Source organism: Ruditapes philippinarum, unplaced genomic scaffold (assembly GCF_026571515.1).
Source record: "Ruditapes philippinarum isolate M1 unplaced genomic scaffold, ASM2657151v2 ctg10530_1_1_1_1, whole genome shotgun sequence".
Lineage (NCBI taxonomy): Eukaryota > Metazoa > Mollusca > Bivalvia > Venerida > Veneridae > Ruditapes > Ruditapes philippinarum.
In genome coordinates this window covers 11,307-29,574 of record NW_026860928.1, presented here as the reverse complement: position 1 = coordinate 29,574, position 18,268 = coordinate 11,307, and the positions used below count along the sequence as shown (strand labels likewise).

Sequence of the window (18,268 nt, the reverse complement as noted above, 5' to 3'; positions counted from 1 at the left end):
ACTTTGGGAATTTTACGTTATCACCTCAGATAATTTTCAAAAATTCCATCGATATATATCGCTTTGCGAGACCTTGCACACACTTGTTTCACCATTATAATCTCAACAGGAGGTCACTATATATCAAGCTCTTTTACAATATTATGTCCCATTTTTTTTTACTATCAAGCAGCTGAGAATAGTCGAAATGCAAACGGCCCCTTGTTCCAGGTTGACAGGCTCCTGTGTATGATTTTAAAGCATTTTGTTTTCAAGTTTGGTTGGTTATAACTTCATGCGAGGAATTAAGAAAGAGGCTTTCAATTGGGACGAAAAAAAGGGCTATTTTTTTCCCCTGGCGGGTACTTTGATAGTAATTACTATGTGCTAGGGGGCGTAGAGTAACATGCAACTTTCCAGTACCGTCCATTGAACGCAGGCTGCAATCAAAAACCCGAGCCTGCAAGCATTTTCAATTTTGTCGGTGTTGGGGCGTTCTTTCAGGGATTCTGTATTTATCTATTTTATATCAATTAGGTCCGCTTCGGGATGGTGGTTGTTTGTTGTCGGTAGTTTTCATCCGGATCACGGCAGTAACCAATATGAATTTACCAGACCACAGTTCAGCCACCAATCGTTCCTGTGACAGGCTGTCAAGCAGTCCTCCCAGTACTAGTTGCCCTTACTTTCGCAAGTAAACTTGAAACTTCCTTACATAAGCAGAGCAGTGGTACAGTTGCGAATAACCGTAGAAATTTATTTCATGATTAATCACAACGAAAGTGACATGCCCCGTCGGGAATCAAACATCGGGTTGCCCGAATCACAGTCCAACGCTCTAGCCCTATTGAGCTAACCGGACGACTTGGTCCTTCGGGGATCATTGATTGCAAAAAACTTTTATAGGTTGAGGATTGGATACTACTTAGTCGGTTACTAAGAGACATGAGATATGGTCTGTACCTTAAGAGACATGAGATATGGTCTCTCATGAAAACCCAACCCCCATAAACTTGAGTTTGAATTATACAACTTTTGCTCATTTTTAATTGCTTCTCAAAGGATCTTCTTTTTTTCTGAATTTTTAAAATTTCATAATGCCAATGACAGGGTTAGGTTTAACTTTAATATTTACTTTTATATTTGTTACTAGAGGGATTTTATGTTAAGTCTCTTTAACTGATTTTCACAACCGGAAAGCTATACGTTGCATTTAAATAGCACTTACCCGCTACCTAGATGATTATCCTTAAACATGAAATAATCAAAAATTTGATTTCAAGTGAAATCTTAAATCATATCCAAAAAGGGAACGCTAAAATGAATGAAACAAACTCTTAATATTTTCAAATTTAAAATATAGTAACTAAATGTATGATATATATTTTTATTAAAAATAACGTTGTTAACTGTTCACATGTACTTCATGCAACCATTTCTATATTGGGTATATATATTTCTAAGTTTAATTAGATTTGCCTGGGGCCTACTTGTCGTGGTGGATGAATTCTAATGAACGCCAAATTTAAATTTTTTACTGGCAAACTTTTTTAACAAAGGTATCCCCTATCATAAATAAATAAATATTTCAGGGCGTCGTATTTAGATTTTAATTTTTAAAATTTAATTTTACCCTTAAAAAAAATCTTTTACGTCTTTGGGATAAGCGGCCTGATTTAAAGTGGGGATGACAGGGTTATTTGTGGCATTTCATGCTTCATAACCTTGATCCCCTTTCAAAATTTCCCTTTTAATTTTTGTTTTCCCCTCATTGTTTTTTTTGTTAGGGGGCACACACATTCTTTTACTTGGGGACCAACCCCGCTTTTTATGGAAAGACACTAACGTGTCCCCATTAAGGTTCTAGATAACGCATTATAAACGCCGGGCTTGTGGTTTGGGTTTTTTAAAACCAAAATTCACCATAACCCTGATTAAAAGTTGAATTCTGCTTTTTTCGGTGCTAGGGGGGTATGTACTGTATTTGGCACTTGACAGTGCCGCTCAATGAACAGGCTCAATCTTACCGAGCCTGCAACATTTTCATTTTTGACGTTTTGTGCGTTCTTAATTGTTTTAATTTCGTCTTCTGTCTTGGTAAGTGATGTTCTTGTTGCTCTGCCTTCCTTTAAGGCACCGAGTACATGTACTTTTGGTTATGGTCTGTGGTTATGGCTGTACCTTAATTGTACATATTTACACGACCATGTATGTTAATTTTATTTATTTCGTCTAATGTAACTATAAACAATTGTTAGAATTTTTAACTTGGCGGGGATTTATTTTTTTTACACTATGTCGTCATTAAAGGAAACAATACCAGTAGTGGTAATTTGCAAGTTACCATCCAACACCCCTGCACCGGCTTATGCAGAATTCTCAAAATTTACATAAACTGGTACACTTAAAGGAAGTGAAGACACGTCCATAGATGTATTCATACGAACCTGATCATGGTATCTTCAATGTAAAATGTTCGTGCAATTTCACGACATACAACATATTGTCCACAAAAAAATAGAGAACAAAGGGCGAAACTTTTTTTTAAAACGGTATCAAAGGGTCAAAATATAATCTTTAAAATCAGGTAACATATGCCAAAAGGTTTATTATAAACTATTTAAATAAAGGGTTATTATACACTATTTAAAAAGAAATAATAGAATCACACAACTCGAAAAAAAACGTCAAATAGAAGGAATTTAAATAACACCAAACAGAATTATAATGCCAAGCTGAAACAGATTTTCAAATCATAATAAACATTATGTTTTAATCCGACTACTATGCATGTTTCAATGAAACCCGAAGTGTCAACAGAAGTTTAATGATATATGTAGATAAAAAATATCAAACTTTTTAAATGACTGAATGTTGTCACTTTTAAGAAATTTAAAAAAAAAAATTACATTTCATTTAACATAAAAAAGGGTGTTGTAAAATATAAATAAAAAGAACAGAGGTTGTTTTGCATTTCATTGTACTTTTTTAAATTTCCTTTTTGGTGAAAATTACAAAAAAAATCCCTGCTTATTGAATTGGGGAAAAACAATTTTTTTAACAGATTTTTTGAATTTTGACAGGAAAACCTTAAATAGCAATTTACACTTTGAAAATTTAAACCCTTTTGTTTATTAACATTTCGTTTAAAAATTGTCATTTCCCTTTTAATCAGTATAATCGAGGGGGTTTGAGTTTTTTTCTAGATTTTTTTTCATAGTGGTGGGGGTTTTCGCCCCTTTTCCCTTTTCGATTTTTGTTTATCATTTAAATTTAACAATAATTTATTAAAAAAACCAGAAAGCCAAAAATTATTCATATTCCTGGTTTTATTATTGTTTAACCAGTTACATGGACTGCACTAAAATGAAGCTATAATTTGACAGAAACACACAAAATTTGGGGGGAAATAATTGATAGAAACAAATAAGTACAAGAACAACCTTTGCATTTGAAAAAATACTATTTAAATGTACCAACCGGGCCTTTCATTTTAATTATGGGCTTACTGCATAATTACAAAGAAAAGATTTCTTAAGATATGATAATGAATGCATTACTCTCATGAATACATTACAATAGTGGAATAACAAAAATTAAGTGAATAGATAATTTCACTGTTTAAGCTTTAAAACAAGAATATATCAAAAGCAAAAACCCCCATATGTTTAGCATTATTTTGCTTATTTACGTATTAAAAAAACAAAAAGCAATCCCGTGTTTTCACAAAAAAATTAAATCTCTTCGTATTTAAAAGCTTTAAAAAGATATTTTTCCCCCTTCAAAAATTTCACTTAAATACAAAAAACGGAAACAAAAAAATGACAAATATTTTTAATTTTTTTTTTTAGGGAAAATTTAGGGGTTTGGCGGCCATCTTTTACCCCCATCTTTGGGGTTTTTAAGGGTACGCATCGGGAAATTTAACCCCAAAAAAAATATTTATTTCCCGGGAAACACAGGGCATAGAAAAAACAATTTCCCCCCTCTTTTGGGTTAAAAACTACGTTTGGGGAGGAGGAAAATTTGTCCGTTATGGGGGTGCCCCTTTCCCGTGCGCCTGTATACGGACATTTTGGGCCAACACCCAGACTGCCTGTTTTTCCGTGGGCAAACGTCCCGTAACCCAGAAAAAGAGGGGCCCGGTTTTGTTGAAAGGATACCCAGGGATCTCAATTTAACCCCCTAACACCCCTGGGTTTTGGGCCCCTGCTTTTGGGAGACGGGTGACCCAAAGGGGCCCCGGGTTTGGGCAATCGGGCGTCATCCTTTTCCCTTGGGGTATATATTTTTTTAAATACTTTTAAAAATTTCATTTAACTTACACGGTCCCGAATTAATAAAAATTTTTAATGCAACACAAATTATTTAAAAAAAAAAAATTCTGATTTTAAAATTTTTTTCCTATTTGTGTTTTCTAGATTTTTAATTTCCTACTAAAACTGCCAGATGGGTGCCGTTATTTAAAAAAAATATTTCATATTGCATTTTTAAAATCCCAGTTTTAAACAATCCAAGAGGCGGTGGCTAATGGGTTTAATTTTGGGTAGGTTTTTTAAAATTCCCAATTTTTTTGCGAGTTTTATTTTCTCTGGTACCCCTTGATGTGCGGAGACTGGATATCCGTCCCCATCGCACAATTCCCCATTGTTGGAGTCCGAGGTGGCTGGGGAACCCGGGAGACGAATTTTAATATCTTTAATCATGGATATACAAACAAAAAAACGAAAATCGCAAGATGATTCAAGTGGTAACATTTCATTTTGAATGGAAGTTTTTTCCCCGTTTTCTAAATAATCAAATCAAACGGCTCCAAATGCACTTACTGAAACTTAGCCCCTTCATTATAGAAAAACAACTTTCGGCTTTAATTGGAACACCTAAATCTGTCAAGGAAACTCCGCAATGGAGGACTCTTGATAGAGGTAGAGCGGAAACAACAAATCAGACATTATTCTGAAAATGTTACCAGCTTTTTTAACATTGACACAACTGCCACACCACCTACCAGTCTCTAAAACTCCAGCAAGGGGGGCGTCATCAGATGTTTCTGCCTTGCTGGGAATGCTAGAAGCAGATATTGCTAAAGATTAAAATCACACCCAGGTGTCAAATGTAAAAGGCTTTCAGTCTACAAGAGAGGAAAACGATCCAAACAAATACCCTTTTTTTTTCTAAACTTTTCCCACCCCCATTTTCCCCTTTCATCGATCCCGATTTAGGCCCCCTTTAAAGTTCGCTTTTGGGGTTTTTACTTTCCCCAAAACCCCAATGCAATTTTTAAAAATCCCTTAAAATTTGGCCCCCTTTTAATAAAAATTGCTTTTTGGGCAGACTATTTGCCCCAGAAAAAATTCAACCCTACAAAAATGAGACTTGTAACTTTTCCTTTTTAAATTTGTGAAATTGGGGAAAGGTTTGCATTACGCCACCCCCCCGGTCATCCCCCTTGGGGGAAAAGGAAAAAAAATTCTTGTCAGAAGTTTTAGGGAAAAAATTTTTCCCCTTTAAAGATGCACGAAAGCTTTTTGAATCACAAGGACCAAAAAACTGTCGTATTCAGCTGCAGTTAAAAAGTCTGTTAAGATGGGTTGACTCTGCAGTACAGGTCAACTCTTATGTCAATGCCCCCCAATTAAGTTACCAATTACCTACAAAGCATACAGCTTCACAAAGTAAGCGAGTCTTACCTCTGTGGCAGACTCAGTCACCATTAAAGTCCTTCTCCCAAAGAAGCAAACCGCAAACATTCAAATAGCATCTTCTGAGAAAGTTATTCAAAAACAATCGCCAAAAGAGCGAACTTGTCATCACAGATCGGTTTTGAAAAAAGCAATGCGGGAACCCCGATCAACACAGAAAAATCGGTTCGATTCCAACTTCACGACCACCCAATTGATGGAGGATGAGGGATTCTAATACCTCTCCCCTCCTCCAACTCCCCGAATAGCAGAAGGTCCCAATAAGTTTCCTAAATGATATAAATATTCTTTAAAATGGATAATAGAAAGTCATTCTAAAATCCTACAATGGAATTGCCGAGGTCTTAAGTCAAATTATAAATGATCTACTTTTACTATTATCAAAAATTCTCTCCAAAAAATGTTATTATGTCTTTCAGGAGACCTATGTTATCTCCTAAAGATAATATCTCTATAAAAAGATTATACACTTTATAATTATATATGCACTTAGTAACGCCAAAACATCAGGTGGTACAATGCATTGGCTATCGCCAAATTGCATTCCTCCAAAAAAGAATTAAAAAACTAAACACAAGATTACAAGCTTTTAGCTGTGCGTCAGGTGAACCTTTACATCGACCACTAACAATTTGTTCTTTATTACCTTCCTCCCAAATTTAACGGTAACAAGTGATGAAACTTGAAAGTATTGTTCGGCAATTACCATCACCTTTCCTTTTGTGTTAGGCGACTTTAAAATGCTCACAATCCTATGTGGGGCCGTACATCTACAAATTAATAAGGGTAATATAACTGAAAAAATTGATAGATAACTTTTCAGCTTTGTTTATTAAAACAATCGGTCACCTACATTTTTTACATCGCAGCTACAGGTAACGTTTTCTTGCATCGACCTCTCGATTGTCCACTCTGCTATTATACTTGGACTACGACATTGAAAGTTTTAGAATGACCAGTACGGCAGTGTTGATCATTATCCATTGTTACTTACATCAAAGGGATGACTCTTATACCAGATGGAAAGGACGTCAAAATATTTTTAAATTTTAAGAAAGCAAGATTGGGAAACATTAACTGGCTCTCGTTCTATTTGATCTAACAAAAAAATGAATTTGATTTCCCCACCTCTGAATGATATAAGCTGAAACTTTCTTTCTTAGCATTACATTTACTTTTGTTCAAAGTTATTCCTTTAAAAAAAATTTAATAAAAAAAATTTAACAAAAAAAAAAAACCGGGGGTTTTTAACGATAAATTTGTAAAAAAACCCGTTTTGAAACGGAAACCTTAAACTCAAAAAAGTTTGAACATGGGCCCTAAAACAAAAAACCTTTAAAAAATTTTTGAATTTTTTGGGGCCAAAGCGGGAAATCAGTGCGTAAATTTAAAAACACCAATCAGGGCAATCTTATTTTTTCAAATTTTTAAATTAAAATTCTCCTTTTTTGGGAAAAGTCTGGGATGAAAGTACAAAAAATTAAGTGGTAATTTATAAAAAGGCCCAAACTGTTCATTTAAAAAATTTGGTGAGGGCCCCAATTTTGCCAAAACAAAAACCCAGATTTTGGAAGAAACCCCTTTGGCAAAAAAACTTTTGAAAAAGAACTCTTTTTCGACCCAATTATTCAAAAAACATTTAAAAAAAATGTAAAGCTGGGGAAAGGGGTTTTATTAATTTTACTTCAAAAAACAGGGAAGACTAAAATTTCCCTTTTCTCTTTTTGATACTTAATTTATTAAATTAAAAATGAAAAAAGTTGTTTCCCAGGCCCGGCCCAAAAATTTCCTACAGTTTTTTTAAAACATTTACCGCCCCAAATTTCCTTAGCCTTGCTTCTTAAACTTTTTAAAAAAAATTTTGGGTTTTTCGGGTTTTAAATTTTTCCAACACTTGGAAGAATCCCTTTGATTTTTTCCTACCCTAAACCGGAAAAGATTCAACTGCCCCTTTAAAAATTATCGCCCAAATTTCACTTCCCCAAGTTGCCTCTGAAAAACATTCGAGAAAATTTGATAAATAATGGGTTTTAGTTTGGTATTAAAAATAAGGGAAAATTATCACTAATTTTCGTCAGGTTTTGGGTAAACAGCGAATATAAACGTTTCATTTTTTACAAATTGAGATTTTAAATTAAAAGAACCCTTTTGAAAATAAAAAACACCTGTATCAATTTTTTTTTTTGATCTTGGGAAAGGCTTACGACACTCCCTTAAAAATAGGGTACCCTTTAAAGATTTTAAAGAATGTTTGGATTTAAATTGGCCCAGACTTCCTTTTCATTCTGGGATTTTTTAAAATTTGGGCCCTTTGTCTTCCCCGTTAAACTTTTTTAAAAGCCCCCAAACAAGAAAAAGGTTTGTTCCTCAAGGAAGCTACTTTCTTTCCTTTTTTGGCCTTAAAAAAAACTCCTTTTGCTCGCTCTTACCCGGAAAAATTTTTCTCTAATGTAGACGTTTTTCTTATCTGCTATCGATCAAAAAAGTTTTGAGAACAATTGAAGGCAACTTCAACAAAATTTGAAAAAAATTCAAAAAGGGGGAAATAGGGGGTTTAAAATTTTTTAAAATTTAAAAAACCCAAATTGTGTTCATTTCTGCCGATTGCGAAAACAACATAATGACCCTGAACTTTACATATCTGGTTCTAAAATTCCAGTAGTTGATGAAGCTAAGTTTCTAGGAATTATATTTGATAAAAAACTTTCTTTTATACCACATATTAAACATTTGAAAACTAAATGCCTAAAAGCTTTAAATTTACTTAAGGTTTTATCAAGTACAAATTTGGGGATCAAATTCTTCCACATTACTGAAAATATACAGAAGTCTTATCCGATCAAAAATTAGATTATGGTTCTGTAGTATATGGGTCTGCAAGAAAATCATATCTTCAAATGCTAGATACCATACATCACCAGGGTTTACGTTTAGCTTTAGGTGCTTTTCGCACTTCACCTGTAGAAAGTCTATATGCGGAAGCTGGGGAACCATCGCTTTATCTTCGTCGTAAAAAAGCTATCACTTCAATATGCAACTAGAATTTCATCTAATAGGAAAAATCCAGCTAAAAATATTATTTTCAAACCAAGTTATACTGAAAAATTTGTTAACAAACCAAAGGAAATTAAACCATTAGGCCTTCGTCTAAAAGATGATTTTAGATAAACTTAAAATTAATCCAGACAGTATCCTTAAAAATGACGATGAGGATGTTCCACCTTGGACTTATAATTCCCCGGAAATAAATATTAACCTTTCAAATATAAAAAAGGCATCAAATTCACCTGAATATTTCAAAGAAGAAGTTTCTAGCAATTAAGGAAGAACATGAAGATTTTATACATATTTATACGGACGGTTCAAAAAGAAGGTTGCAAAGTAGGTGCGGCTGTGTTTGAAAAATAATTTTACATCTAGTATGAGGTTACCAGATAATGCATCAATTTTTACTGCTGAAGCAAAAGCTATCGATTTAGCATTGTCATACATAGCACAGCATACCCACGATAAATTTGTGATATTTTCTGACTCGCTTTCTGTTTTAATATCCATTAAAAATAAAAAAATCTGACAATATCATGGTAAAGAAACTTCTTTAAGATTTCAGGATATACTAAAAACAAAATATGTTGAATTATATTGAATTCCAAGCCATGTAGGAATACGAGGAAATGAAAAAAGTAGATGCTTTAGCTAAACAATCAATAAATTTTTCAAAAAAACTGACTTATTGTTACCTGCTTGTGATTTTTAGACCGGCTATAAATAAACTCGTATCATCTGAATGGAAAGCAAATTGGGACAATGCCGTTTTTAATAAACTTCACGATATAAACCCATCTCTTGATATGTCACCATCTCTATCTCTGTCAAACCGCCGTGATCAAACAGTTCTTCTTCGATGCCGAATTGGACACACTAAAATTACCCACTCTTATCTCCTAACAAATGACAATGCCCCTTTCTGTGTAGGTTGTAATGAAAATTTTACTGTCAAGCATTTTCTTCTTGAATGTCATGATTTTTCACAGGCCCGTAATAGATTTTATTCTGTAAATTCACTCAAAGAACTTTTTAATACAATTCCATCAAAAAACATAATTGATTATTTAAAAGAGATAAACTTGTATTCTAGGATCTAATTGGCTCATTTCTATTGTCATTTACAATGTTTTACATAATATTTTAAGCCTATTATAGCATTCGGCACGATATGGCCAGTTATGTGTTGACGTGCCGTAAAAATCCAAACAAACAAAACAAAAGACAAACAATTTGGTATATAAAACTTGCTGTTGGCTGACATAGACCACTTCGGTGTCATTTTACCCTATGAATTGCAGCACTAATATATTATTAATGTCGTGGTTTATAAGTTTGTATAATATTATAATTATTCATTTTCTTTATCAACAAACGCACAAAATGTGTTTTGTGTTTAGTCTTTGGTTGTTTTACATATATGTACGTCACACTGATACTATTATAAGTTCATATTTTGACTTTCAAGTGTAGCGTTACTCCCCGTTTAGGTAGCGATAATTTATAAGAGTTACAAAGCACACATGGGGGCAAACTACATGAGTTCGCCTGGGCCCGGCTTTTTGGTAAATTGATATTTACTACCTGTCTGGCAAGGAAAAACGGAGGCAACAAGCAAATTCGTTGAATGTATATCCCCCGCCGAGTACTGGTTATTATTGACACAACAACTGAAGACATAAGGCTTTATTTATATATTAATCATGGCATAAACAGTAATATTCTTTGAACTTGATAATAACAGAGCCATAACTTTGTGTTAAATAGTAAAACCTGGAAATGCCAATGAGATGTATGCATACTACATACCTAATCAAGGGCCATAAATCTGAGTTATAAGTATCTGACTGGAACAAGGCGACTATATGCACATCTCCTCTTAGTATCCCATAAAGTTTCATTGAATTCCAGCCAGTTGTAGCAGAGAAGTAGCGAGGAAACAAATATTTTTCTATATGGATACTGCATAACTTATCAAGGGCCATAACTCTGAGTTAAAGTGTCTGACCGGAACAAGCCGACGATATGGGCATCTCCTCTTGGTATTGAAGGTTCCCATAAAGTTTCGTTGAATTCCAGCCAGTAGTTGCAGAGGAGTCAGCGCGGAAACGATTTTTACTCCATATGCATACTGCATAACTAATCAAGGGCCATAACTCTGAGTTAAAGTGTCTGACCCGAACAAGCCGACGATATGCGCATCTCCTCCTGGTATTGAAAGTTCCCATAAAGTTTCGTTGAATTCCAGCCAGTAGTTGCAGAGAAGTAGTACGGAAACGATTTTTACTCCATATGCATATTGCATAACTAATCAAGGGCCATAACTCTGAGTTAAAGTGTCTGACCCAAACAAGCCGACGATATGCGCATCTCCTCTTGGTATTGAAGGTTCCCATAAAGTTTCGTTGAATTCCAGCCTGTAGTTGCAGAGAAGTAGCGCGGAAACGATTTTTACTCCATATGCATACTGCATAACTAATCAAGGGCCATAACTCTGAGTTAAAGTATCTGACCGGAACAAGACGACGATATGCGCATGGCCTCTTGGTATTGATGATTCCCATAAAGTTTCGTTGAATTCCAGCCAGTAGTTGCAGAGAAGTAGCGCGGAAACCATTTTTACTCCATATGCATACTGCATAACTAATCAAGGGCCATAACTCTGAGTTAAAGTATCTGACCAGAACAAGTCGACGATATGCGCATCTCCTCTTGGTATTGATGATTCCAATAAAGTTTCGTTGAATTCCAGCCAGTAGTTGCAGAGAAGTAGTACGGAAACGATGTTTACTCTATATGCATACTACATAACTAATTAAGGGCCATAACTCTGAGTTAAAGTGTCTGACCAAAACAAGCCGACGATATGCGCATCTCCTCTTGATATTGATGATTCCCATAAAGTTTCGTTGAATTCCAGCCAGTAGTTGCAGAGAACTACTCCGGAAACGATTTTTACTCTATATGCATACTACATAACTAATCAAGGGCCATAACTCTGAGTTAAAGTGTCTGACCGGAACAAGCCGACGAATATGCACATCTCCTCTTAATATTGATGATTCCTATAAAGTTTCGTTGAATTCCAGCCAGTAGTTGCAGAGAACTACTCCGGAAACAAAATTCGGACGGACGGATGGACGGACGGACAACGCCAAAACTACATCCCCCTCCTGATTCCATCGGCGGGGGATAATAAAAAGTTTAACGATTAACTTTATTAAAGGAATTTTACAGTTATAACGAACAGCTAATAATATTACATCATATAGTTATTAAAATGTTTATTTGTATTTACGACAAATAGTAATATTGTGCACCCTAATTATTTTAATTTACCTGAATACATAGAACGAATTCTTTTCGAACACAAATGTCAAATTGTTCCTAAGATATTTGTTTCAATTTTTAATGTAGGAGTCTTCTAAGGAAGTTTACACTTTAATATGTTATCACCGAGCAACAAATTCTCTTAAATATTATATTCACCGATTAAGTGGTTTCATACCACAAAGAAACGAGTAACAATTTAAGTTAGACTACGCCTTTTGTAGCTTTTACCAGTTGGTGAATTTTACCAGTTGGTAAAGGTTAGCAACTTCGACAATCCTCGTCACAGTTTATCAACATCTTTGACCAATTGTACACATTAATAAATTAGCACTTGAAATATACGCAAGATAGAGATAAAAAATATATATATAAATATAATGAAAAATACACGTTGGTTCAATGGTTTATAATTTTCACCAACTGACAAGGTAAATTTAACGAACTTTACACTTAAGAATGGTTATATTGGTAAACACAAGACTTAAACACTTTGAAACACTGGAGATGGAGACACTTAGGAATTACCACATTTTTATTTACTTGGTTGATTTAGGGAACTTTACCTCTTCTGTGCCCATAGTTATTTTACCAATAGAATTTATTTTCTCGTTGGTGAGCGACACACGGAATACCCTCGTCAATGGTATTCCGAAAAAAATAACAATGCCGCTGTATTTATATGAAAATTTCGTCAGATGTGACGTCTTCAGCGATGACGTAGTAGGAAATGTAATGGCGGACATAAACCAGGAAGTAACTCAAAAATCACAATTCTTTTCTGGATTTTGAACTTATAAAAGCACTTTTAATGATTTTAAAGGTACACTTTGTCAAAATAACAGTTATATTATTGATATTTATCAATAATTTTTAATACCATTTAAGAATATATGAATAAGACACGATTATCTGCTGAAATAAATAGCGGCGAATTCAAGCGTAAAAATACGTCACTTTTAAAGCGTTGATTAGGGTGCATAGTATTTTTTTTCCTGAAAACAACATGAACTGTCAACACATATTACAAATATGTACATCTTGAAATCATGAACAGTATTGTAGTATTACAATATTATACATTGTACATTTAAAATACATATCAATATTTCTAAGGAAAAGAAAGTGGGTGGGGTAATGTAAATATTTGTTTTACATTGAGGTGCTATCGTTACATTGCCCCCCCCCCACACTATCTAAGTTTTGGTTTATATACATTATATTAGTTTTAAATTTCCTTAGAAGAAAAGTAAAATAATAAAATTTCATTTTACCAAATTCAAAATATTAGCTTAAAGACTTCACTTGTCATCAAGTAAGACCTGAAGACAAACTTCAAGTAAGATACTTAAGCCATTCAATTTAACTTTCTTAACTGTAATTAAAATTGTCATAAAGAATAGAAAAGAAATATATTAAATTTTACAATATTTTAAACTATATGAACTAGATATTAGGAACAGTGAAGTTATTTTTCAAGATGAATAATTTCCTCAAAAATACTTAACATGTGAGCATTACAGTCACAATCATTTTCTCTCTCAAAGTTAAAGTTAACAACAATACAATTAAAAAAAAATTCATGTGTTCAGTTAAAACTTTTAAAGGTGAACCAAGCTTAAAGTACTTAAGTTAATTCACTTATACATTAAACTATACACTATATATCTTAATAAACAACTAATAGTAATAACGAAAATATTTACAACAATAGTTATTTACTATGACAGAATTTATGTTTCGCGACAAATGTTTATCTTTTAAAGACTTTATACTTGAAAACGTTTGATTTATTGTCAGTTACTATCATACATGTTTATGTGCTTAAAAAAATCACAAAAACAACAAACACATCTTGAGCACAGTAACCCTTTAACAAATGTAACTTTCCTACTATACACTCAGCCTTTTCAAAAATATTTAATTTCACTTTTTTATTCACTTCATAATACTCACTTTAGTTTCTGAGCAGTAAACCCTGTAAGAGGAACAATATTGGCTCCTACCACACTCACTTGGTCAATCTTACTAATGAATGCCGTCTCCAAAGCTGGCAGTTGGTAAAAAATTGGCTTCGTAATACAGCTCATATAAATAAAGCAGATCATGCGGTAGTGTTCTTAAATCTACACATCCGTTCCGCAAGAAATTCAAAAAAAACCTGAAATGTGATGGATCTCTGTGTATGAAGTAAACGTTTCCATATTTAGGAGTCATTCCTTTTGGTCCGACAATTTGTGCCAACAAACCTTCTGGAAACTTTGTTAAAGTGAGCCTAGATGTTTTTAATTTCTGGCCACCAATTTTTAATATAATGCGTTCTTTCTGCGCTTCTTCTAAAAGAGGGATGTCAACAAAACGATCCTTAAAGTATCTTAAATCATTCTCCTTTTTTAAGTCAGTATTAGTTTCAGGTTTTTGTTCATTATTGATCTCATTTTCTACCTTAATTTCACTTTGCGGCGTGCTATTCTCAAACTTATTTGTTTCAGATTTAGGTTTTGGTACCATTTCAACCTTTGTTGTTAGATGGTTTTGGTTAACGGGTTGTTCCTTTTTAGTTTGGTTCTTTATACTTTCTTCTAACAGAACTTTCTTTACTGATATATCACTTTTCCGTTTTTGCTCTTCAACTTGTTTCTTCTGTCCTGATTCACTTCTTCTCTCTGGAACACTTATAACTACATCCTTCTGTTTGATACTTCCTTCAACAATTTTTCTCTCTACTATCTGTTTGTTATTGCCGACACTCTTTACAACATTCATTTTATCTCTACTGTTATTTTCAACTTGTTTTTCTTCAATGCTGGTTTTCACTTGCTTTTTCTTAATATTATTTTCATGGCTTTTAGAACATTTATCTTTATCAGACAGTTCTTCTTTCACCTCTCTTTCATTCACTTTTCTCTGTCTATTATCAGTTTGTTTATTTACACTTTCTACCTTTATTCTGTGATCCTCTCCTTCCTTCTTATTTGTTTTCACATATCTTTCACCTTTATTGGCTGATTTACTTTTCGAGGAACAACTATTTTGATTAACCTTCTCTCCTTTAAGTTTCTGCTCTAATTTTTCATTCTTCTCTTTCATTTTCTCTATTTCCTCATCTATGTTTCTCATTTCAGTTTTCAATTTTTCCATTCTTTCTTGTTTACTGTCATCTTTGTTCAGTCTTTTTCTTTCACACTCTTTAACAAACTCATTTTTCTCTTTCAAATGTAAGTCCTCATCATTGATTTTATTTCCTTCTTTAGAAACACTTAGTTTTTGTTTTCTTTTTGGCACTTTTATTGACTCATCGCTATCACTGTCAGAAAGGTTTTTATTTTCTTTAAATTTGTCCCAAGTGCGTTTTCTTTTCTTTATTTTTATACTGCTATGTGTATTTGACGATGATGTCGACGATGAGGAAGATTCAGAGGAACTTTCTGATAATGATATACCAGTATTACCCTTTCTATTATTATTTGAACCATCTTTCTCTTCCACCTCATCTTCAAAATCTAATTCGTCATCACTTATATCTTCAAAATCTTTCTGTTTGTTGATAACTACCTTTCTAACTGGGCTTGAAATTGGTGAAATGGGCTTCTCAACTAAGTTAAAGAGATCGTCGTACTCTTCTGACTTGTCAGTATTTACACTTTGACTGTCTAAGCCCACAGAGGTTGGACCATATTCCTCTTTTAGGAGTCTTATATTTCTGAGGTACCCTACCTCTACACTTTTGACAAGATTTGGTAACTTGTTCTTTTTCCATTCAAACAAAAGTTCAGCGGCCCTGTCTCGGGAACCATCAGGTGCCATCAAGTCAAAATCTTTTGACTGTAAATTTCTACAGCTGTTATGGTTGTAACAACGCCGAGTGAAAACCTTTCTACATTTATTGCACTGGAACATGAAGTGGCTGTGCTTCTCCATCACATGGCGGCTTGCCACATGGTACTTGTCAAAGACAACATTTTGACAAATTACACAGAGCCACTGAAAAAAAATTCAATATAAATTATTTATTTATTTATTTATTTATTTATTTATTTATTTATTTATTTATTTATTCATGTGCATATATATATATATATTTACTTCTACATTGAACATTAATTAGTTTTCAGCCAAGACTCAGCAGTTCCTTCATAACGTTTCAGTCGGTCATGATGTACAACTTTTGGTTTAGAGCGCTTATTTAATTGTATTCTATACACCACGTCATTAAGTTTCTTAGTAACAGTAAAAGGACCCGTCCAGCGTCTTGATAACTTTACACTTAGACCTGTCTTAACTTGGGTGTTATACAACCAAACTAAATCACCCACATCAAATGCAGTTTGCATTAATCTGTGGTCGTAAACACGTTTTTGTGAATCGCTTGCCAATGAAATATGTTTTCGCGCAACCTAAAGTACTTAATTTAGTTTATCCGTAAGCAGAGATGCATATTCAGTTTCAGACATTCTTTCTATGTTTTAAGGTTGTCCTAATGCTAGATCAATAGGTAATTGCATCTCTCGTCCAAACATCATCATACTTGGTGTAAACCCTGTACTTTCTTAGACAGAAAAATTATATGCCATTGAAATAATCGGTAAGTTGCTTAGGCACACCGAATACCGAAACAAACTTTTCAACAAAGCTGTTGGCTACGGTATGGGCCTCTTGATTTACCAATGGAATTGCTACAATCCATTTAGTAAAGTAGTCGACAATGGTAAGTATATACTTATTTCCTTTATTGCTTTTAGGCAGAGGTCCAGTTATATCTATACCAACTTTTTCCAAAGGGGCACCTACTAGATACTGTTTCATAGCAGCTTTTGCTTTTCTTGGAGGGCCTTTCTGAGACGCACACAGGTCACAGGTTTTGCACCAACTTTTCACATCTTTGGATAATCCAAATAGATAAATACAGAATCCCTAAAGAAAGCCCAACACAGCAAAATTGAAAATGTTGCAGGCTCGGTTAAATTGAGCCTGTTCATGGACAGTACTGGAAAGTGCAAGCTACCGTCCACGCCCCCTAGCACCGGCTTAAGCAGAATTCAACATTTAAACGTGAAATAGTAAAATTTTGAATTTAGAAACATCCGCAGATGTGTTCATACGGCGGTTATCATGGAACCTTCAATGTGACACTTCCGTGCCATTCCATGAAAAGCGGCGTATGGTCCCCAAGTAATAAAAAGCGTGTGCTCTAAACGAGAAAACAATGGGCGGAACTAAATAAAATGGAATTTAGAAAGGGGATCAGAGAATATGAAGCCTGCGTATCACAGATAAGACGTCAAAAGACAAATTTAAAAAGCAGGCAACATATCCTAAGGGTGATTCAACATTATTCATGTAGGAATATTGGAACCACCCAACTAGAAAATGCCGAAAACCAAAATAACCGCTGCTTTACTTTCAGCTTAGTTTTACGTTCCCCTAAGTGACCTCCTATAGGACTATTGTGTAGCTCCAATAACACCTCATTGACTAACACTCTAGGCAACACCACTAGGTACTTAATAGATTTCCCATCAATTTCTTCCCAAAGATGGTATAAAACTCCATTTTCTATCTTAAATGAATCATACCGATTCCAATAAGACATTTAGGTTTTTCATTATTTTGTAACCACATCTTTATAGTATTTATATTTTCGTCTTTATCTTGGACATCTGCAATAGATTTGCCATTCAACGAAATTAGGATTTCTCTAACTGGTGTGTTACTAACATCAGTATTATTCCAACATGTGGGGATCTTAGACTTTATGTCCACCCATACCACATGTTTCATTCAGAATATTCCTTTGATGTTCATTCACTATCTCAGACCTATGACTTTCACATTCTGTTGATACTTCACTATCATCAGCAACAGTTTCAATGACCTGCATGTTTACACTCTTGCTGACTTTCTGAAGCCCAACAACCTGCTCTTGATCTTGGATCACATCAACAGCTTGGTGAAAAGCATCGTCATGCCCACCTTCTAATTGCAAATCAATTCACCCAAGATTACAGAACCTTTTCTACTACTTCTATTAAGCAGTTCTTTCTCTTGTTCTAATGAGTTCTGACAAGCATTAACTTCAACATTAAATGTTGTGCTTATCCCCTCTTCTAGCCTATATTTCATATTCAAACCTAATTCGTATACCTACTTTGTATATCTGACGTCTGCTTTATCACAGTAAGTGCATCCACTATGACTACAAGGTCGTCTGG

At 34.1% G+C, this 18,268-nt stretch overlaps 1 protein-coding gene across 1 annotated transcript; it reads right to left on the bottom strand.

Moving 5' to 3' along the window:
• Nucleotides 1–14,084: 14,084 nt before the first annotated feature.
• On the bottom strand, nt 14,085–16,595 carry LOC132713948 (uncharacterized protein DDB_G0284459-like). Its single transcript, XM_060696651.1, has one exon. The coding sequence runs from the start codon at nt 15,975–15,977 to the stop codon at nt 14,085–14,087; it is 1,893 nt and encodes a 630-aa protein (XP_060552634.1). The 5' UTR covers nt 15,978–16,595.
• Between the last annotated feature and the right edge of the window lie 1,673 nt (nt 16,596–18,268).